General features: G+C 46.8%; 1 protein-coding gene across 1 annotated transcript in view; it reads right to left on the reverse strand.

Annotated features, from left to right (window-relative positions):
• FGD1 (FYVE, RhoGEF and PH domain containing 1) overlaps positions 1 to 23,332 on the reverse strand; it is a 44,541-nt gene that overhangs the window by 2,409 nt on the left and 18,800 nt on the right. The window contains exons 2-16 of the mRNA XM_083419734.1: positions 12,600 to 12,773; positions 11,678 to 11,852; positions 10,711 to 11,170; positions 9,662 to 9,751; positions 8,920 to 9,068; positions 7,553 to 7,709; positions 6,889 to 7,027; positions 5,729 to 5,787; positions 5,229 to 5,375; positions 5,021 to 5,113; positions 4,094 to 4,173; positions 3,794 to 3,824; positions 2,779 to 2,868; positions 2,391 to 2,516; positions 1,407 to 1,565 (exon numbers count right to left, since the gene is read on the reverse strand). Of these exons, the coding sequence (XP_083275860.1) occupies positions 1,407 to 1,565; positions 2,391 to 2,516; positions 2,779 to 2,868; positions 3,794 to 3,824; positions 4,094 to 4,173; positions 5,021 to 5,113; positions 5,229 to 5,375; positions 5,729 to 5,787; positions 6,889 to 7,027; positions 7,553 to 7,709; positions 8,920 to 9,068; positions 9,662 to 9,751; positions 10,711 to 11,170; positions 11,678 to 11,852; positions 12,600 to 12,773 (2,129 nt within the window). The remainder of the gene's footprint in view (positions 1 to 1,406; positions 1,566 to 2,390; positions 2,517 to 2,778; positions 2,869 to 3,793; positions 3,825 to 4,093; positions 4,174 to 5,020; positions 5,114 to 5,228; positions 5,376 to 5,728; positions 5,788 to 6,888; positions 7,028 to 7,552; positions 7,710 to 8,919; positions 9,069 to 9,661; positions 9,752 to 10,710; positions 11,171 to 11,677; positions 11,853 to 12,599; positions 12,774 to 23,332) is intronic.

Below are 23,332 nucleotides of genomic sequence, written 5' to 3' on the forward strand. Positions count from 1 at the left end.
CCAGCGTGGGCTGGGTGAGATACAGGGACTCAGCCTCACTCCCTTGCCCCCAGAGTGTTTTGGGGGAACCTGCTGCCTTGTGTGACACACCAGAGAGAAACAAAGAGGAGGAGGAGGGCAGAAAATGCTGCATGAATAATCCTGGCTCCTCAGTATGGACAGCCTGCAATTTCTGCTCCTGCACTAGGTTGGAGTGCAGTTTTATTTTGCAGGCCACTCTCAGGGCCGTAAAGCACTGAGCTTCAACCATATGCCATGAAAGCCTTGAAAATCTGAGAATCTGCACAAGACTTCAACTGGTGGATAAGTAGCCGCTCCTGGGATCGAAGGTGCGTCTCAACAGCAGCTCTGCCACCACCATAAAAAGTGTGTGTTTGCGTTGAACGTGCAGTAAAGGTGGAAGACTGCTGCTCCAGAGCAAGTGACCAGTATTATTGGGTTGTTGTTTTTATTTTTATTATGTATTTTGTGGTTTTATAGCTTGGTTTTATTCTGTGAACCACCCTGAGACCCCCAGCATAGCTGTCAACTTTTCCCTTTTCTTGCAAGGAAACCTATTCGGAATAAGGGAATTTCCCTTAAAAAAGGTTGACAGCTATGACCCCCGGGTATAGGGCAGTATATAAATTCAAATTCAAATGATGATGATGATAATAAAACTAAGTAATTAGACATGTAGGATAATGAGCAGGACACAGGGAAGGACAGAGAGCTGCCAGGAATGCCTCTCCCAGAGTTTCCATACCTTCAGCAAACTCTTTTTCAAAGAAATTAATGAACATAAGTTAGTCAAGTCCATTAACTTGAGTGGGTCGGAGTGAAAAAGGTGCTAGAGGAGATTTTTCAAAAGTTGCATTATCTGTGACTTTAGCACATGCTTTCTTTGTACGGAGGAGGTCCCAGGTCAGTCCCTCACATCTCCTGAGCTAAAGCATCTCAGACTGCAGGGCTGGAAGAAAGCTCAGCTCAAGATCTTGGAGAGATCTCCTGACACAACAGGAAGAGGGATCTGATTCAGTTGTAAGACAGCTCCATATACTCAACCAAGAGGAGTAGACACTTTAAAACAGCATGATTGCCGAAGAATCTGATCGCTGTGCTGGAAGTTAAGATGATCAGGAAGGTGAACTCTACAACCAATATTACATGATGTGGCTTTTTCACACTTCTATAACCCTGGAATTCATAGAACTGCAGTGTTGGAAGAGACCCTGAGGGTCACCTGGTCCAACCCCTTGCAATTCCAAGGAGGTGGAGAAATGTTAGAGGAAGCACAGATAAAACTGCCAAGACTCTGCACAAGAAGCTGCAAGGGGCAGGCTAAAGCAAGGCTAGTGTCCAGGAAGGAGGTCAGCTAATGCTCTGTGGCCAACAGGGCTTCCCACGGCCCAGAGAGCCAATCTCACCTCCAGAATGGACCTCCGGCGCTGAGGTGTGTTGGGATGTGGGGCAGGGCTGGCAGGGGAGCCCTGTAGCGTTGCGTAGCAGTCAGTGCAGACACGGTTGGGCCGGTTGTTGTCATACACCAGGCGGGCCCGGAACTCTGAACATTTCCCACAGACAACCTGCAGCGAGTGGGCGAGAGGCGAGGAGCTGTCACTTGGCTGCAGAGCCAATTTATGCACCCAGAGGAATGGAGGGCTAGAAAGCTTTTCCTGGACAGGAGCTTCTCAGGCTGGCCGTGGAGAGTGGCTTGTCTGAATTTAAAACAAATCCCTGCAAGCTAAAAGCCAGCGAGTTCAGGGAGAAGAGCCTAGCCCCTTAACCTTCATCCTGGAAACATTTTTTCTTAAATACAAGATTCCCGATGGCCCAGTTGGGAAGCAGTTAAAAAATAACACCCACAACAAGCAAACTTATGCCTGCAAAAGAACAAAACCATCTGAGTTTCCTAAATGTGTAAACTAGCCAAGACAGAGTTTTCAGGGCTCTTGGGGGTGGGAGGGAGTTGGCATACAGAAAAGGGTCATCCCCACGTGCCATCGTACCACATTAATTCTTCCCCATAAAAGAGTGTGTGTACATGTGTCGGTGTCCACCACCAACTCTGGCCATGCCCAGTGGCATAAGGAACTGCCTCATGTGGCTCTTCGGGTTTCTCTACCTCAGACCTCTCGCTGAATGTGCTGAGACCTCGTGGCTAAAACAGGAGATGAGTCAGAATGGGGGGGAAATTCCCTACAGGGAGGCAACTTTTTAAAAAACAGAAACAAATTCTACACTCTGGAAAAACGGTTGCAGGGAAGACACCGGCATTTAGACCAGACTATTAAGGGTGGCATACCTCACCCTTCCCTCCAAAGGGGGCTGCTCTCAGTAAAAGTAGAAAGAAACAGGGGTGGCACTTGGGAGTGGGAAAGAGACTGCCCCCCCTGCTGGAAAACACTCACATGGCCACAGGCCCGGCAATGGTGCCTCCGCTTGGTGAGGGCATTGAAGGGCTCCTTGCATTGCATGCACAGGGTCACCTCTTTTTCCCGGATGGGCGTGGGGGCTCGTCGCCCCAGCTCACACCCCTGTGGGGGGGACAGGAAGAAAGTTAATAGGTTTGCCCCACGAAGCAGAGTCAAGTCATGCAAAATTAGAGAAAGCATGATAGTGAACAGAAATTATACACAGTACAGAATTCTGAGGTTTTTTGTTGCAGGAATTGGGTTATCTTTGTGGTAGCTCCCCCTCCCCTCCGTTATCTCTCAACTGATCCACATTCAATCACATATTAAAGCACACGGTCTCACCAAACTCTTGCAGAGAGGAACACACTAAGGCAGGACTTACAGGCGAATTGGGTGGCGTTTCATCCTCACTGACCAGCTGCTTGCATGTCTCCAGAGTCTGCTCATGTTTCTGAATTGTTGCCTGTATCGCCTGATGGTTTTAACAAGACAGTGTTAGTGGCCGCAGATAAACAGGGAACTGGGAAGTAAAGCAGAACCCCAGCCTGCTTCAACAAGGAAAAGGACAAGATTTTAAAATGTTGTCTTATTTTATTGTTGTTAGCCGCCCTGAGCCCGGCTTCGGCTGGGGAGGAGGGATATAAATAATAATAATAATAATAATAATAATAATAATAATTATTATTATTATTATTATTATTATTATTATTATTATGGCAAGGACCAGCAGGCGCCCACACTTCTCTCCAATCCCAGTTTCAGTCTGGTGCATACTGGTGGGCAGCTCAGGGAGGAAACAGCTACCCAAATCTCTCACAGAGCTATTTACTGTTGGCCTCCTATTTCCCCTGTCAAGCAGGGGCTCAGGCAGTGGTGCAAAAGCACAGATCTGTCACACCACCGGATGCATCGCAATGTGTGAGCGCACTGCCCAGGGCCGTGGTCCGCTGCACCCTCAAATGCACACCATGTGATCCCATAGGCAAGTGGGTCTGCTGGCCCACACAGCATTGTCAAGAAGGCTGACTCGGCACAGAGTCATTCTGCACCACATTATTCTTAACTGAATAAGCCTGGTCAGCCCTGTGACCCCTAACTTTTCTGATGGATCTACGAAAGCCATCCATACAAGCATCCCCCAAACCAGCATCAGAAGGATTCTGCAGAATGGGAAATGTAACCACATGAGATAAGGAGCCAGATCCTCTATTTCAGAGGCAAGGAAGCTCAAAATGTTGTTGGCTTCCACCTCTCATCAGTCCCAGGCAGCATAGCCAGCTGCCAGGGCTGCTGGGAGCTGTAGTACAACCACCTCTGGAATGCCCCAGATTCCCCATCCCCGACCTACACCCATCTTGCACAGTGATAAAAGGTAGGTGAGAAAGGCCAGCAGTTACCTGGATCCAGTCTCGCTTCTCCTCTTCAGTCCTAAGGAAAAATGACAAACGTTGGAAGGCATGTTAAGGAGTTGTTTTTCAGCAGACTTAGGGGAGTTATTAGGGGAGGATACACCGATTAACTTGATCTGGGATGGTGGGCAAAGGAGGAAGGAGGTGAATGGATTCAGGGCTCCCAACGGAAGATGAGGAGCAGCAGAGGAGAGTTACTGGGACGGGAAAAGCCGTGTCGCCAGATGAGGGACAATTCTTTCAACTTTGAGAAAGAAGAAGCTAAGCGCCTGGCTTTGCTGGCCGTACCTGGCCTGAAGTTCTAGGGATCGCTGCTTCCCTGATACAAGGAAGGTCCTGGGCACATTGAGGCTGCTGGTCTCTTTCAGCTGCAGGGTAAGGAAGAAGGAGGACACAAGGTTGTTCAAAGACACACGCTTAACCTTCAATCAGCTACAGAATCAAGAGCAACTTCCCTGTGCAAACAACTAATCATATCATCACACATCGAACCCTGCTGGGAGAACTTCCCCCAGCTATCTCTAGATTCAGACACTATTTCTTGGAAAATTTGTTTCCATTCTTAAATACCGTTGACTCAGCTAATTAGAAATATAAAAGACCACTCGGATTTTCCTCAGTGTTTAAGAATACGCTTCTGTTATTTCTGGTTTTTTGTTTTTTTTAATTAAGCAAATGATTGTATTGCTCTTTATTGCAGATTTACCCAGCTTCTTGCCCACCCTAGCGGTTTTAGGTTGTTTTGCATATTCTTGCTATTTAAAGAGCTGATTCTAATTGTGTTATAAAAAGCAGCAAGGATGTTTGGTTGAGAACATAACGGGGAGGAAAATCAGAAAGAATGATTAATTAAAAGAATTAAGAACTCCCATCACCACTGTGAGAAAACACATTCCAAATGCAGCCAGTTCACCTATTCAGATCAAGACATAAGCACACAAGACTGTGTGGTCCAGATGACAGTCTTGACTTCTGTTCGCTGTAACCACAGTCTGCCCCAAAGACATGATCATGCTGCTTTAATTCCCCCTTCTTGAGTCAGGAAGATAAAATTACCCTGGCCTGGAGGGCAAGTCCTGTCCTTACCTCTACCCATCCTGTTCCATGTCCCTTGTTTCAACCTCGAGCAGCTGATAAAACTCCAAGACCTTGCTGGTCAACAAGAGATTGAGATTTGCATGGTTCTCTTGTCCCCTTACTGCCTCCCCCTCTCACCTCCATCCCCTCCACGTCTATGCGAGCACGGACTCCGAATTTCTGGCCTATGAGACGCAGCTTGGGGACGCAGTACAGCAACCAGTCGTTGAACTGCAGAAAGAAAAGGAGTTAATGGTGACAGCATATGGTGCAGAGGGCTTCTTGCTGTACCCTCTCCTGAGATGGGGCAGGTGGAAAAGGGCAAAACCCCAACACCTCCTCTCACCAGGATCAGGTACCGGTCTTGTGTGGTCCCGTTCTTGGCAGAAAGCTTCAGGATGTGCCCTTCCTTGATGAGCTCATTGGTGGGGTTCACGATGTCTTCCTCACCTCCAAGCAGCTCGTACACCTTCAGCAACGAGTGCATCCTCTCCTGGAAAGGGGTACAGATCACTGGCAAATAACTCATATATGGCACCCAGCTCTACTTGTTAAAACAGACAGGCAGGGAGAGTGTTGGACCTGAAGCAGGTAAACTCAGGTTCAAATCCCCAGTTGGTAATGAAATTCAGTGGGTGATCTTAGGGCAAGTCAACTGTCCACTCTCTCTGTTTAACCCACCTCTGTCCAAATGGCCCACAGGGGTTGAAGGGGATATGGATCCCTCCCCCAGGCTGAATAAAGCCCCCCCCCCCCATGCACCTACTCTAACCAATTTGTGGCAACCTCCTGCTTCGGAGAAAAGAGGACCCAGGCGTCCTGGCTTTCATTACCTCCAACACTTACCATTTTGCGGATGGCTGCATTGGAGTGCTCTGCTGCTGTTGCAATGAGTTCCAGGGATTCTGGCCATGAGGTGGAGAGGGAAAAAAGAAAAGGAGAGTCTAAATGGCTAGGCTGGCCTTACTCAACACAGTGCCTCCAACTGAACTGAAAGCAGAAATAATGCTTAAACATGTGTCAAAATAAAGCCACGCAGGTGGGTTACCAGAATTTGCTGACCACTGTGATGGGGCTACAGGTTCACCATTTAGGTCAGGAATTTGCAACTGGAGAACAGGAAGTGAGATCCAGCACGCTGAGGTGTACTGCCTGGTCTAACCAGCAGGGAACCATAGCTGGACTGGGTTGGGGGGCTGTGGCTTGGTCACCTACCTCTTATTCCAGGGGTGGGGAACATTCTTCAAATTGAGGGGGGCCAAAACTCTGGGGCCACATGCCGCAACACACAGACACGCAACACTTCACAGCTGCTCAGCTGTTTCCCAAGCAGCTGGGCAGCAAAGGGAGGGGAAGATCTCTCCCCCTCATCCGGCTCAGCAGAGCAGCAGTGAAAAGGGGGCTGCTCCTTCAGAAACTGGCATGTCAAGGTGCGCCAGTGCTTTGAGGCAGAGGCGGCTCTCAGCGGGCGAGGGAAGTCTTTGACGAGAGCTGCCATTTTGAGTGACGGCTGGAGAGGAAAGGTGGGAAGAGCACTGCAAGGCTTGGAAGAGAGCAGACAGCGTCAGACAGGTGCTCCGATTCTCCTCCAATGTTTGCACTGCTTTCCGCCACCTTTCAGTTACCTTTTGAAACATCAGTTCCCAAAGAGGGAAATTTAGACCGCTGCCAAGGTGGGCTGGCTGGTCCAAAACTCTTTGTGGACCAGCTCTGGTCTGTGAGCCACCAGTTCCTCAACACTGTGTTACTCAAATTTCCAGAGAAAATATCCCACTGACGAGGGTTTTTGATACTCTGGGAAATACTGGGGTTAGTAAATCTCTGCTAGCAAACAAGAATATGGTTTTACAGGCACTGTGTGCTGTGGCTCTCCCCCCCGCCCCACCCTTTTTCTTGTATTTTTATGCTGTTTTTATGCTATTTTACTTGCCATGAGATCTTTGGACAAAAGGTGGTATACAAACAAACACACAGCCCCTGCAATTCTTCCCGGCAGCTCTACTCACTCTGAGCATCCTTGCAATCGGGCGAGTCCGGAGGCAACTTGAGGAGATAGTCCTTCAGCAGCAGCTCATAGCGAGGGATTCTCTGGACAGGTTCCAGCATGTGGTGCTGCAGGGTCAGGTTCCCACATATCTCTTCCCTCTGCAGAAGAGAGTGATCTCTAGAGAGCTGTCTGCCTGGCTCTCCTCCAATGGCAGCCCGCCGGCTCCCATAGGGAACCGAGACTCAGGGAACCAGAGGCAGAGTTTCCAGAGTACGGGGCAAGTCTTCGTACAGAGGCGCGAGCAGCTGCTGAGACACGAGCTTCTTCCCCAACAATTCCTTCCAAACACTCCAATTTTGTTTAGATCTTAATTAGACCCCAAAGCCCCTCACTCCACATCCATGTTGAACAGCAGGGCATTCAGTGAAGCAATTCCCTAACCTTTTGCAAGCGATTTATTTTTCTTTCCTGTGTTGGTACTTAAAACATGCTCGATTAATAACGTTTTAAAGTGCTTTTGAACCCTTAAGAAAAATTGCTGTATAGGGAATAATACAACTGGAATGAGAACTTAATTGCGCCACCTGGGTAGCTCCAATGATGAGGCTGCGTTGTTCCCCCTGCGGTTAACCTGAAGCGCCTGCTGCAATGCTAAGTTTGAGACCCCCCTGAACTAAGCTGACCTGCACTTCATGGATGATGCTCTTGAACTGTGCTGAGCGCTCCATCCAGGTGTTGACAAGCTCCATGGCACGGTCAAAGTTCTTTACGTATTCGCCATACATCTTGAGGAAAGGGGCCAGTTTCTGCAGGATATCCCCGATGCGCGGGTGCTGGTCCCTGGGGAACAGAAGCAAAAAGGGTTAGGAAGAGGAGAAAGGTCCGAGACAGAAACTGAGCCGCCCCATTCACAGGGTGGGAAAGCATCCAGATTCTATCTGCAGGACCAACTGCAGCCAGAAACCCAGCCAGATGGGCAGGGTATAAATTATTATTATTATTATTATTATTATTATTATTATTATTATTATTATTATTATTATTATCTGAAGGCAGCCCTGTTTAGGGAAGTTTTTAATATTTAATGCTGTATTGTTTTTAACACTTGATTGGAAGCCACCCAGTGGCTGAGAAAACTTAGCCAGGTGGGCGGGGTATAAATAAATTATTATTATTGTTGTTGTTGTTGTTGTTGTTGTTATTATTATTATTATTATTATTATTATTATTATTATTATTATTATTATAATACAGGGATTGGGAGTCAAGAACAAACACCCAAGCAGAGCTGAGGAATCCCAACATGAGGAGATTCATAGCTCTTAACATTCTCAAACGGGTGCAAATCAGGGACATAAGGGAGTCATGGACACTAAACTTTCCCTATTAAGTTACGCCGCGGGCTTGCATCTTTACAGTTCTATGGTTCCCTGCAAAGGGTGAAGTATTTAGGAGAACAGGACATGGGTGGGCAAACCTCCAGATGTTGTTTGACTCCCACTCCCATCGGCCCCAACCAGCCAGGCCAAGATTGAGAGAAGGGCAGTGAAGCAGGAAGGAAAACAAGGAAATTCCCAGGCTCAATCCTGGCATCTCCAGGTAGGGCTTGGAAGGACTTCTGTCTAAAGCAACGTTTCTCAACCTTTTTCCGACCATGGCTCCCTTCTGACCTTGTTTCCTTCCTGTGGCCCCCCCATCCTACTGGACAGCTTGGTGCGCGGAAGTGGAAGGGAGAAGAAATCGGAAGCAACGTTGCTGTGGAGTGCACATGGAGATTTATCCACTGCCACTTCTCTGTTCCCTCTGCTTCTCTGTTTTCTTTTCTTGGTCACCTCACTGTTTTCTTCACTTTTCATTTCCCTTTATGGTCCTCTAGTCTCAAGCCTTGGGCCCCCCCCCCCCATTTACACGATTTTCACATGCGGCCCCCTTGGAATATCCTGGGGGGGCCCCGCTTGAGAAACACTGGTCCAGAAGATCGCAGAGAGTCACACAAACAAACCTTTGTAGGCAGTCGCACCAAAATGTTAAGCCAATGAAATGTCCTCACCATTCCTCCATACGTTTCTCCAATTCTGGGAGCAGGAACTGTTGGTGGAAGCAGTAGATTGAGCAGATGTTGGCAAAAATACCCATCACCACGTCCACCGGGAAAGAGTTTCGGCTGCGTGCTTCCTCCAGCAGGCGTGCGCAGAAGACCTAGGAGGTGGGAACGCAGTTCAGCAACATAGGAGGGGGTCCCATCAGGCCCAGTCACCATGGCCAGTCAACTGGAATGATGGGAATTGAAGGCCAGCAAAACTTTGGCCAACAGATACTATTCTGCCCTGTAAGAAGGCTGAGAGTAAGGGAGGCAGGCAGAGACATCACCAGAGCCTGCGCCAGTCAAGGTGTCCCCTCCCCCCGTTGGGCCAATTAGCATCATCTGCCCTGCGAAGAGGACAAAGGGCCTGCTTGTGCTTGTATTTTATCTGTTGGTGAGTGGGTGGGAGAAATGTAAAACGGTAAACCACCTTCGGTTCCTTGGCAAAAAGGTGGTATATAAATCCAAAGGGAAGAGAAGGGAAAACCCATGCTGATTCTACACCAAAATCCCTTTTCTAGTATCTGCAGCTTGGAAGAGCAGATCCACAATCCAAAGAACAGGGCTGAGTTTTCCAGCAGGTTTTCCAGCTGCTGCAGTCGGGCATGGCTTGCAGCACAGATGCTATATTTCGCCTGCAAAGGCTTCAGGAGGGGAAACTGTGGACACTCAATAGCCGTTTGGGGATATTCCGTTGTATTTTAGGTACCTGGTCCAGCAGATACAGGCGAGACACATAGGCCTTTTCTGTTTGGAGAAGCTCGTTGGCAATTCGGAAAACCTTTTGTGGAACTGTCATCTGTCAAGAGGAGAAATTAAAATCTCTGTGGGGAACTTAACAAAATCCAAGTTCACCCATCTGCCCTGTACTTCATGCACCCGTGAAACTGGGCGTGAGATTAGCCCACTTTCCCCCTCCTCTCCAAAACACTTTCGTATCTTCTATGGCCCCCACTCCTCAGCTGCTGGCCTAGAAATGACTGTGAAATACACACTGCACTAATTCCCTGGTTCGCTTTCTCACAGCTGCTCAAGGTGGATAAGAATCCCCGCTTCTCACAGAATCGTAGAGTTGGAAGGGATCCCTGAGGGCCATCTAGTCCAACCCCCTGCAATGCAGGAATCTCAACACACACACTCTCCCATCCCATCTGAAACCATACTGGACTCTGCTTAGCTTTGCAAATGAGCTAGCAGTGTTTTACCCAGTGGCATAGCGTGGGGGGTGCAGGGGGGGCCGGCCGCACCGGGCGCAACATCTAGGGGTTAGGGTTAGGGGGCGCAAATCCACGGGTTAGGGGGCGCAAATCCACGGGTTAGGGGGCGCAAATTACTTGCCTTGCCCCGGGTGCTGACAACCCACGCTACGCCACTGGTTTTACCACCCTGTGAGTGAATCTGACCAGGCAGTGAAAATATTCTGAGAAGTAGTCCCCATTAAGTGAATTTCAGTCCATCAGAAACAATCCTACCCTCAGCCCCTGAGCTGGCATTACCAGACAAGGATACGACCCAGATCATATTCACTAACTCTTCCTGAATCACAATACAACAGTGGACAAGGCTGCTCATGCTTTCACCTCTCTAATCGATGTGTAACCCCAACCCAGCCCAGTTCCCTGTTATTTTCCGCCCAGTTTTGCTTCTGACCTCAGTAAAGAGCATCGTATTCAGGAAAAGGCTTGGCAGGAGCCATCAGCTGTGCGGGTGAGCGGGTGATCACACTAACACCCGGGCATGCCAGTCCAAGTCTCTCACCTCCTCTGAGTCCTGTCTTTCTGCTTGTGGGGGAGGGAGCTCCGGTAGCAGCTCAGCCTCATCCCCGCTGCCATCGTCCATGTCACTGTCCACTTCGGAATCCCGGGTTGAGCGGCGCTTGATGACAGCAGCAGGCACGGGTGGCCCTGCTCCCTCTCCTGTGCCCTCGTCAGCCCCAAAGCAGATCTCCTCGCTGTTAGATGGGGAGCTGATGCTGTCAATGCCACTGTCCCGGTTGGCCAGCTTTCCACCATCGTGAGACGGCAAGCAGGCAGCACCACCCGCAGGCTCTGGCCCTCCCTCCAGAGCCAGGAGGTCCAGGAGTTTGTGAGCCAGCTCTGCCGATTCCAGGGAAGTCGGGCAGTCTAGCGAGGGCTCCATTGGACCTGTCTCGGGGGTCTGGAGATCTGGACTGGGGCACGGCGACGGGGCCTGCTCGACAGCCAGGATTACAGGTTCCCTGCAACAACAACAAATCAAAACACAGACAGTCAGGCTCTCTGGGAAGAAAGTCTCCAGGTCACTGCTTGCTTGTTCTAGTCTCACCTTGGAAAGGGAAGTAGAATCTAGTGCGCTGGAAGTAAGAGAAGTAGCAGCCCTTGACTAAAAATAGAGTTAAGAACTGGCACACTCCATCAGTCCAACTATCCGTCTGGCTTGGCATTCTGTCTTCTGACTCAAAGGCTAGCCAGAGGCCTTAGGAAATTAACATGTAGGACAGGATGCCATAGCTCCCTGCTGTTCATCTGGAAGCAAAGTGTTCCAGCGCACTCTTCCAGTTTGGCTGTACCGCCAAACTGGTGGCACTCCCTCACAATGGCTGCATGTGGAGAGGGCACCCACTCTGTTCTTTGCACTGGAATCCTTCAGAAGTCTCTGCAGCCCATGGCAGGAAGCATAACAGCAGAAGAGAGCACCAGCTACATTCCCAGGGAAGCAGGGCCTTGCAAGCTACTAAAGCACCCACCTCTCAAACTTCTCAATGAGGCAGGAGACGGCAGATAATGGTCCCAATCCATCCTTAGGCAGGGGGCTGCGGCTTAAGCGAGGATCAGCAGGGAGTGGTCGCGATGGAGGTGGGGGGATGGATTCAGGGAGACGCAGTGGCTGGATACTCTGCAGATGGGCTGGTTTAGGAGGGACTGGAAAAGCAATTAAAGTTATTTTTTAAAGGCACACATAATATATGGATACTATACACAAACCCCCAGCAGACAACTGACAGAAGGGCTACTTCTGTGGACTGGCATCATTACCATCAGGTAACAAACAAACAAACAAACCCAACAGCACCCTACACCCAGCCCATCTCCTTCTGCCACCCTTTCTCTGGAGAAAAGAGCCTGGATCCTGCCCTACCTCTGGTAGAGGAATCTGCCATACACAAATATGAACATGTCCTGCACTGGATTTTATTGCCAGCTGCTTTTGGAGCCAAACCTGACTGAAAAACAAGTCTAAATATACCCTACTATATATTTTGAAAAATTGTTTGCTTGTCTACTTGCTTTGCACATGCTGTAACCCAATTTTGCATGATGGTCCTTGAGATCAAGGAGTAGGTTTTTGTCAATTGGACACCATTTTGAATCAAGCTGGCGGACCAAACCTTTCAAAACTGCACCACCAATTTGGAAACTGCACTGTTTTCGTTGTTCTTGTTCTTCAAATTCCCAAGCAACGCCAGGCACAAGGCTGTTAGTAATGAACAAATAAATCAGAACATCCCTCTTCTAACAACTGCGTCTCACCCCACTTCCTCCGCAAATGGGAAAGCCAGGTGCTCTGCCAAAGCCAGTTTGCTCTGCTTGCAGACTTTCTTCCCGGGCAGTTCCACAAAGAGCCTTGTTGTGATGGGCTCACTGGGGTGTGAAGACTCGCCTATATACCTTGTGGTTTTGGTCCTGGGGGTCGTTTGAGTGGCCGGAGTTTGGCCACTTCTCCTTCGCTGCTGTCAGGTCCTGGATCAGAGATGAGCCGCTGGGGGGCTTCTGGTGAGCGATGTTCTGGACTAGGCTCCAAGGAGAGGCTCTTGACCAGGAGCCGTGGGGGCTGAGCAGGACCTAGGAGGAAGAAAAAAACACAAGACAAGATTGTGAAACAAAGGCAACCCTGAAGTATCCACTCTGTGGGGATGAAGTGGTTAGAGTACAGTGGTACCTCGGGTTAAGTACTTAATTCGTTCCGGAGGTCCGTTCTTAACCTGAAACTGTTCTTAACCTGAAGCACCACTTTAGCTGATGGGGCCTCCTGCTGCTGCCGCACCACCGGAGCACGATTTCTGTTCTCATCCTGAAGCAAGGTTCTTAACCTGAAGCACTATTTCTGGGTTAGTGGAGTCTGTAACCTGAAGTGTATGTAACCTGAAGCGTATGTAACCCGAGGCACCACTGTACTGACTGATGGCCAGGGAGACCAAAATTAAAATCCTCACTCAGCCATGATTTCAGCTAGTCACTAATTCTCTGTCTCACCTATCCCACAGGGTAACAACCTACGGATAAACTGAAGCACGGGAACCATGTACACCATCTCAGGTACCTTGGAGGAAAGGTAGGATATTAAATGTGGAAAACAAACAAACAAATAGTAGCCTCAAGGTTTCCTTGAAAAGTGTTAGCCCAGGAGAGAACTGGGGCGCCTTCAACAAGGGTGGAAGCAAGGGTTGATAGCCTGGAACAGCCTTGGCTTATTACATATAATAAGCCAAGTCGTATAATGCCTAAGATAGAAGTCTCTAGGCGTTTAACTCTTTACATTGAAAACAAAATAATGATTTCATAACCCTGATTTGCAGAACAGACCTGTGAGCCCATCATAATGACTGATATGACACTTCTTCAGAGATCAGAATTAGTTTCCTGGCCTAGTTGCATCACATAGAAAAGCTGCAACTACTAGTTTAAATAAATAAATAAACACACACATTTGTGTCTCAGTTGTGCTTCTGAACTGGTCTTTGACCGTAATAATAAATGATTACTATTGCACACATTTGTGATTAAGTGCGTTTCCATAGCAAGCTCAGAGTGACTATTAAGCAAATTCAAATCACAAAACAGCAGAAGAAAAACGCATGGCTCTACTTTTTAAGAAATAAAGTCATGTTGAAAGCAAATATGTAAGTAAAAGCTGCAGTAAAATATATGCAGTCTTAGAAGCCAAAACAAGTTAAGAGATGCCAATTAAAAACTAAATTAAACAAAGAAGGCTTTTTTCCCTACAGACAATAAAGTATTTACCTTGCCGTAAAAGAGGAATGATGGGGGCTGGCAAGGCTCCCGAGTGAGATGGTTTCACAGAAGAGTTTGCCAACCACTGAGAATGTCACCTCCCCCAAGCACTACTGGAAAATACTGCCCTAAAGAACACAGAAAGAGTGTCATCTACCAGTCTCAGAGCTTGGGGAAGACTGTATGGTTGAAAGGGCTTCTCAACGTATCTTAGACCATGGAATTTTAAAGCTTTACTGCTAATAAACTCCAATTGATCTCAGAAACTCAATGGTAACCAGTGCAGGCAATGCCCCTTCATGCTCTGGCCTGATCCAGTTAATGCCCAGTTCGCAAGCCATGGGACTTTTTCTACCCCACCTAAGTCAGAGATGCAAGCTGATACAGATGTCAATGCCCAACACAGCAATAGCAGAGCTTATTGTGAGACAGAGCTATAGAGCCAAAAAGGTGGAAGAAGGCGGAGACTGCGGATCCCAGCCCAAAGGACCCCCCTCAATATACATATTGGGTGTTACAAGAGCAAAACTGACCCTTTCGCAAGGTAAGGTGAATGGTCACCTCGTGGCAATTTTGGGTTCCATCAAGAGAGAGATACAGAGGTCCTAAGAATGTAAAAACGACCCTCTTGGACCAGACCAAAGGTCCATCTAGACCAACATCCTGATCTCAAGGCACCAACAAGACGACTATGGGACCTCAATTCAAGAGCCCTCTCCCCACTTGGGATTCTTAGTAACTGATATACAGAGACACATTGCCTCCAACAGTGGAGGTAAAATATAGGAATCATGGCTAGTAGCCTTTAATAGCTTCATCCTCCATAAATTTACTTAAAGCCATCCAACTTGGTGGCCATTATGTTATCCTGGGGGAGGCAAATTACAGACCCTCCAAGTGTCCCTATTTTCCAGGGACAGTCCAGGATTTACAGAAGCCATCCCAGTTTCTGACTTGGAATGTCCTGGAATGTCCTGCTTCTCCTTAGGATGTCCCGATTTTCATCAGAGAGATGTTGGAGGGGATGGTAAGGTAAAGGTAAAGGTACCCCTGCCCATACGGGCCAGTCTTGACAGACTCTAGGGTTGTGCGCCCATCTCACTCAAAGAGGCCAAGGGCCAGCGCTGTCCGGAGACACTTCCAGGTCACGTGGCCAGCGTGACATCGCTGCTCTGGCGAGCCAGAGCCACACACGGAAACGCCGTTTACCTTCCCGCTAGTAAGCGGTCCCTATTTATCTACTTGCACCCGGGAGTGCTTTCGAACTGCTAGGTTGGCAGGCGCTGGGACCGAACGACGGGAGCGCACCCCGCCGCGGGAATTCGAACTGCCGACCTTTCGACCGGCAAGCCCTAGGAGCTGAGGCTTTTACCCACAGCGCCACCCGCGTCCCTGGAGGGGATGGTAGGACGTCCCTATTTACATCGGACAAATGCTGGAGGGTGTGAATTCTATAATTTAACTGAGTGGAGATGTAAATAATTTTGTTTGTTCTGAATCTCCCAGCATTCAGCTTCATTGGGTTCTAGTAATAGGCAATATGGAGTAAAACATCTCTCCAACCACATCACACAATTTTTATACACATCTCTCATACGGTACACAGTATTCCAAGTGTGTACGCACCATATATTTGCACAACAGCATTATGATATAGGTAACATTATTTTCAGTGTGGCATAATGGTTAAGAGTGTTCGGGCTATAACCTGTAAGACCAGGGCTTGAATCTCCACTCAGCTATGAAGCTCACTGAGTGAGCCTAACCTACTGTTCTTGTGAAGATGAAATTGGGGGGGGGGGCAGGGTGGAGAGAGAACCATGTATACCACCTTGAGTTCCTTGGAAGAAAAAAGTTGGTATATAAATGTAATAAATAAAATAAAATCCCTAACACAGAATTGTCTGTTTTCACAGCTGGGTCAATACCCTCATCAAGCCATCCACTATAACCCCAAGGTCTCATTCCTGGTCAGTCACTGCCAGTTGAGATCCCACGAGTATATATGTAAAATTATACAGTATTCCCACCACCATGTACACTGCTTGATATTTGCTTACGTTGAATTGCATTTGCCATTTTTTCTGTCTATTCCAGGGGCAGTGTGTCCCAATTTTCCGCTTGGGGTAAAAACAGGAAGTGCTGCCTTGCCCTGCCACCACACTGCCACTGCCAAAGTGGCCCTAGGAAGCGCAGCAGTGGTGCGAAGCTACAGAGGCAGGTTCCAGCGAGATCTCTCTGGAAACCAGTGCTGAGGCCGGGGCTTGCATTGCTGCCACCAGTGGGGGTGCCAGGGCAGCTGCTTCACCCTGACACATGGGTGGGCCACTCCTGTCCGTTCGCTTAGTCTTGAGAGATTCTCTTGCAGCTCATCACCATCCCTCTTTGCTTCAGTGACCCTGAACAAATTGGTTTCATCAGCAAACTTGGCTACCTCACTGCTCACCCCTAACTCTAGATCAAGGGTAGGCAAACTAAGGCCCGGGGGGCCAGATCCAGCCCAATCACCTTCTAAATCTGCCCCACGTACGGTCTGGGAATCAGTGTGTTTTTACATGAGTAGAATGTGTCCTTTTATTTAAAATGCATCTCTGGGTTATAGGAATTCGTTCATTCCCCCCCCCCCAATATAGTCTGGCCCCCCACAAGGTCTGAGGGACAGTGGACAGGCCCCCTGCTGAAAAAGTTTGCTGACCCCTGCTCTAGACCATCAATGAACAAATTTTAAAGTAGCGGTCCCAATTCCCTTCCTCACTTTCTACATCCCTCCACTGGGATTCTATTTCTTCTCTATGCTTCCTGTTTCTTAACCCGTTCCTGATCCTTGAGAGGCCCTCTCCTATTAGTCCACGACTGCCAAGCTTACTCAGGAGTGGCTTTGATGAGAGACTTTATCTTAAAAACAATAATAAAGAGTTCAGGTACACAATGTACCAATGGAGAACAATCCAGAAGGAGGTTCCTAGGCACAAGGCTCATTGAAATTTGGATTCTCTGTCTCAAGCTCCAAAATGTCTTGATCCAACCCTGGTCAGGAGAAACAGTTCCTACCAGTACTTCTCTCACAGAATAGTATACACACCATCATTTCCAACGATTCTGAGAGGTGCAGCTTTTACCTGCTAGAATTGCTATCCCCGGCTCTGATCTCTTTTTATTAGAGAACGTTTGATAACAAATCAATTCACAGACAATGAGCAGTATATATCCTTTCCATTGGAATCCTGTCTGCATAGACTCCCTTCCTTTCTTTTCATGCCCGGCTGAGGATAAGGCTAATGGCAAGCTAAACAGAAGTTTTTATCACAGGAAACTCTCACCATGAGGTGGGGTATGTTTGTAATTTGTCATATTTATCTTCTTTTGAGCTAACATTCTGAGTGTGGTGAAACAATGGGGGGGAAAACGGATCATGTTCATTTTGCATCGAAGGGCTGTCTAAAGGCATCTCAAGGCAAAGCTAGGTATTATATCAATATTGTTATGTAAAATGGCAGCTATAGCAAAGCTTGCAGAGCCTCAGGACTCTGGGGGGTGGGAAGAGGAAGTTTCTGTCTGTCTGTCTGTCTGTCTCCCACTTCTGTGATCCCACCAAAACTCCCTGAAGCTGCTATTTCAAGTGGCTTTTTGCATTTCACTTGAAATGCAAACATCACAGATTTATCTGGACCATGAAAGGGGGGTGGGAGAGAGATAGGGTGTCAAACTGCCTCTCTCCCACCCCCATGGTCCTGTGGCTGCTCAGGTTTTCCTACAAACACACCCCAAAAAACACTTTAACATGCAATTCACACCACATCTTATTAGGCCCTCAATTTCACCGCAAGGAGCATGCTCACAGGAACACATAAGGAATAATTACCAGGAGAATGTCACCTTGTAACATGAGCTACATGTTAAGACCAGAAAATGATGATGATGATGATGATGATGCAAACATGGCTGTCTAAACAACATCAACAACAATGCCAGGGTGGAGTGTGTTTGTGTGAACCTAGATCAGAGCAGTGGCATGGTTAGGATGGGAGCTTTGGTGCTGTGTCCCCATCATGGTCCTATCAGAACTTGGCCTCCTGCACCTGCTATTTGCAGTGGGGAAAAGTCCCCCTTGGTGCCAATGGGCGCTTTCCTCCCACTGCAAATAATGAGGGACCAGGTTTTATTATTTCTTTATTAAATTTGTATGTGCCCCTTCATCCACTGATCGTAAGGTGGTTCTGATTGAGATCAAAACAGGGGGGAAAGGATTAAAGCCAACACCCCAACCATGACCTCAGTCTGGCTCCACACAAATCATTTACTTATTTTAAAAGTCACACAAGGGCTGAAGACATGAATAACATCACGACTAGTTTGGTTCCAAGCTGTTTGTAATATTCCAAATCCTTCACTTAACCGAGTTGGAAGCCGAGAGATGCAATTCCACCTAGATGTCTTGCCAGGGCTTGTCCCAGGGAGAAGTTCCCAACAGGATTTTAAATAGATCATCTCAGTGTTTCTTCTCCGTGCAGCCTACCTTAGAAAACTAGGAAAGTCACTGGAAATTAAGCTCTCTAAAAGGTTAAGAAATTGCACCTCTGGGCACCCTCCCCATTCTATATCATCTTCTGTAGGGTTTTGAAATATACAGAGGAGAAACAACCTCAACTTCAACTTGCCTCTTGCAAGCCCCAGAGGCTAAGTGAGGGAAGGATTTCTAGGCAACACCTCCATGACTCAAATACACCAGCTACTCCAAGAGCAAGGAACTGCTTTCTTCTATTTAGGAAGATCTGAATAACGTTGTGGGAGAACCCCTGGTTAAAATGAGAAGCGGAAATTATGGAGTAGGGGCTAGGGACAGAAGAAGATGGTCTCCATGTTGGCACTCTGTGGCTTAAGTCACTGTCCTAGAAGACTTAGTGGACACACCAATCAAAATGCCAAACTTCGGAAACTTTATTGCCTCTTAAGCAAAAGCAAAACAGCAACAGGAAATGCTTGATGCCACCCAGATATAAGTAAGCCCAGTGCCCTCTTGTGACATTCACTGGGGTGGAAGAGAAGGGTGGAGAAAGAAGCTTGACAAGAGAGACAAAGGTTAGTTTTCCCATTTGTCCACTACAATTTGTTAGTTTTTCAGGACTACACTGAAAACCTGTGAAGACACACAAAAGGCTTCGGATGGATTCAGATGAACATTTTGCCACACATCTGTACCAGGTGTGCAGTTAAAAAAAAAATCCATGCCACTTGGCAGGATGATACAGGCAACCATTTTCCACATGACTATTGACACAGTGTGGTGCATTTATCATGGATAATGTTCACTTCTATCCACCGGGTGTGTGTTTAGTCACACAATTCTGGGTAGAAGAAAACATTCATATACATGCGTACAGACTTTGGCTCAGCCAAACTGGATTTGGAATTGGCAGCGTGGCTTCTCAACTAGAACTCACAAACATGTACAGGCATATAGCAGAAAGAGAAGAGAGCAAAAAATATTAGGTTGTATCCAATTAAGCTATACCAAGAACAGACTCACTGAAATTAATAGATCTAAGATAGTAATGTCCATTAACTTAAGTGGGTTTACTCTGATTACGGCTAACGTCAGATACAAGCCATTTATATGTATATGGATTTAAAGGTGGTTATTTAAAAAGCAAATCTGGCACAGATTTGTGAAAGATAGATCCTATTAACCCACAATAGCTGTACACCTCTGCTGGAAGGCAATGGGTGGGTCTAAGCCAGGGGTCAGCAAACTTTTCCAGCAGGGGGCCAGTCCACTGTCCCTCAGACCTTGTGGGGGGCAGGACTTTTTTTTTTTTTTTTTTTTTTTAAATGAACGAATTCCTATGCCCCACAAATAACCCAGAGACACATTTTAAATAAAAGGGCACATTCTACTCATGTAAAAACACACTGATTCCCAGACCGTCTGCAGGCCAGACTGAGAAGGCGATTGGGCTGGATCCGGCCCCCAGGCCTTAGTTTGCCTACCCATGATCTAAGCAACACAAAAGCAACCTGACACCACTCGGCACATGAGACCCAACTGCTGCTCCTAAGTCCTGTCTCCTCCCTCTTCTGCCCTAAGATAATAAAACAAGCTCCACCAGAAGACTTTGCGGATTATATTCCCTACCCAAAAGGTATAGCTTCAGGTCAAAAATTAAAACAGGTGGTTATGAAATGGAACATAGTCCATCACTTTATGCCTAGGAATTCTTGGGAGACAAGTGACCCACCCAGATGACTAAAGAGGAAGAGGCCTGTGTGTCTGGCAGGATAGTTAAACATACTGTACACCGGAGGCTACTGAACAGATAAAAATGAAACAACCAAAACCCAAAACCAAGTAATGAAACACAGTTACAATTATAAAATAAATTACTTTTAAGTACAATCATCCCACTGCCTCTAGCCAGAAATCTGCAGTGTTGAGAATAGTTTTGCTTCTCACTGAGGAATTGAGGCAGAATACTGTCTACGTGTTTTTCCTGATATCGCCATATCTAAATGAGCTAAAGAAGATAATGGCTATGACTACGACTTCTTCTTCTTCTGCTCCTCTTTTAAATAAAAGTTAACCATTCAATGAAGGAACTCAGAGCTCATATCCATGAAAGAGTTGTCCCCTCCTCCAATGACTTAGCAATTATTAACAGAATATTTAATACAAAATGAGTCATGTCAAATTACGAGCTATGTTCCAACGAGCTGATTAAAACAAATTAAAGAGACAGTTCTGAAACACCTAAAGGAAACCTTTATGCTTACTAGTTGCTTGTGTTCATGCAATAAAATTTCTTTTTTTTTAATGGTGTAACTGACTTGGTAGTTAAGACAAGAGATGCATTATATTGATGGATATGGGAGGGGCACTCCTGTTTATTTTTCATTTTTATTTTAACACAGCAAGTTGTTTGACATGGTCCCGCATAATATCTCATATATAAACTAGGGAGAGTGAACACAGAATGAGTTCACTATTGGCTGAAAAACTGCAACCCTAGAGCAATCATGAATGAAGCTCTTGGCTCTCAAATTGTTCAGCATTTTTTAAAATAGCAGGGATGGTATCCATGCTATTATCACAGAAATGACACAACTATGGAAAATAGGACTGGAATGTAAAGCTGTCCTTTAAAAATTGAAGACCTGGGCCAAACATATACACACATGATTAAAGCAGAGATTAAAATGTAAAGTACCAGTTCAAAACTGTGGTTTTTCAGATCTCGAAAATGGAGCTCAACCTTTCAGACAGGAAGGAAGGCCTGGCAGTATGCCCTTTATTGCTTCAAGAAGGATCTCTCAGACTTTGATATGCTCCTAGTCTAGTGTCCTGATTGTCTTAGAAATCCTTCAAGCGCAGAACTGCCCCATGCCCATTTGTGGTTTGCAGCTAGCAACCTGCATCTCCCTGCCTGCCTACCCCCACCCCACCCAAATGCCTCTATACCTATTCTTCCTTGCCTGTAGTCTGGGAATTACATCCTTAGGCACTTTGACACAGGTTCACCCAAAGAAAATATTCACCAGCAGCTCCATGATGTTGCAAAATAGATGAACAATTCCAGTATCGCGAGCCTAACTGGACTAGATAACCAAGATCCATTACTGGATTTTCCATCTCTACATCAGGAGTGGGGAACCCATGGCTCTCCAGATGTGACTAGACTACAACTCCCATAATCCTGAGTACTACTGGCCTTGCTGACAGAGGCCAATGAGAGTTGGAATCCAGCAACATGTGGAGGGTTCCTGCTTTACATGTTAGCAAAAGGCAGTTGAGAGTGTGGGGATTCACACTGGGACTTTGGCGCAGGTGTATGGCTGTGAATGCTTTTCCTCAGTGCTGTTTTTCAGATTAAAATGCTTCCCACCCATCCGCAGCTGGAAACTTACATACCTAGCCCGGCCTAGATCAAAAAAACATATTAAGCAAGCAAGGAGCCCAGTTACACAATGAAGACTCAATGCTTCTTCCAAGGAGACACAGCAACATCTCCCTACATCCTGAGATCTTAAGTTAAACATATTCAGAATTCCTGCAGCTTATAAAACTTTTCCTAGACTGTAACACTTCAGCCTGTATGATTAAATTTATTGCAAATAATTAAAAACACTCCCTGTATGTAGAAAACCAGCCTGTCAGGGAGAAGTCTAACCAGAGCCATTCTCACTGATATATTAGTTTTCTATGTGAAGGGATGAAACGTTTCACTCACAAATGGTCAAGAGATGCATTTTCCACCTCTTCAAGCAAGGCAGAATAACACCCATCTGGCGGTGTCCTAGAACCCACTTGGGCAATCCAGTTCTCCCTTCCTTTCCTTGCATGCTCTTGACGTAGCACCCACCCAAGAAAAGCTTTACCATTTGATTTGGCGGGTTGCTGAAACTGGCCTCAAGATCTCCCTCAGAAACCTCCTTAAAGTCTCAAGTCTCCACAGTAACCTTAAGAAGGAATAATTGCAACCAGTGACAAATATACTATTTAAGAAGGTCTTGTCGTCCCTGTCAATTCTGCGGTGGCAACTCGACTGAAGGTCACCGTGATGGAAGCACAGGGACCTAGAACACTCTTGATCTCTTGGCTGCAAGATATCACTCCTAAATTATGTACAACTTCAGGACAAGTTGAAAGTATAGAATTGGCGCTTTGAGATAAAGGAACTAAAGCAGGCTTCCTCCAACTCATCCCTCCAGATGTTTTTGGCCTACAACTCCCATGATCCCTAGCTAGCAGGACCATTGGTCAGGGATGATGGGAATTGTAGTCTCAAAACATCTGGAGGGCCGAGGTTGAGGAAGCCTGAACACCCTACACAAGAATAGAAGGCCATTTCCTTATCCTGCCCATGCATTCTGCAGATAGTTGCTTATACTGTACAGGACAAGATTAGTCATGCCTTCTATGGTAAATGGTTACCAAAGAAAGTTTCTGTTTACATAGAGAAGAACCTCCTCTATTGAGTAAAATGGAGTTGGCACTAACACGCAAACTTTAGGCAGGTTAGGCTGCAGCCGAAGCACCACTGACTCACACTGTGGGGCATCACGTTTTAAGGAACCAGATCACACCACAGCAACAAAGATGGCAAAATGATTTAGATGGCAGACTTGTAAGGACAGGAACTGGGACCAAAGGTCAAGCAAATTAAAGAAGAGCAAGATCTACACGGGGATAGCAGTCCTCAACTATGTTTAAAGCCTCTGCCATTAAAAAAAAAAAGATAAGAGGATAATCCTTCCATACAGAGGGAAGGAAGTGGGGGTAGATTTTTTAAAAAGACACTTTGAGATAGAGTGAAGATAGCTATTCAGACAATCTTAACTGTTAGCATAGACTTAGGCCCTGAAAAGAGGGGGAGGGGGTCTTTAAAACTGCATTC

This window comes from Podarcis tiliguerta, assembly GCF_965153285.1.
Source record: "Podarcis tiliguerta genome assembly, chromosome: 17".
Taxonomy (NCBI): Eukaryota; Metazoa; Chordata; class Lepidosauria; order Squamata; family Lacertidae; genus Podarcis; species Podarcis tiliguerta.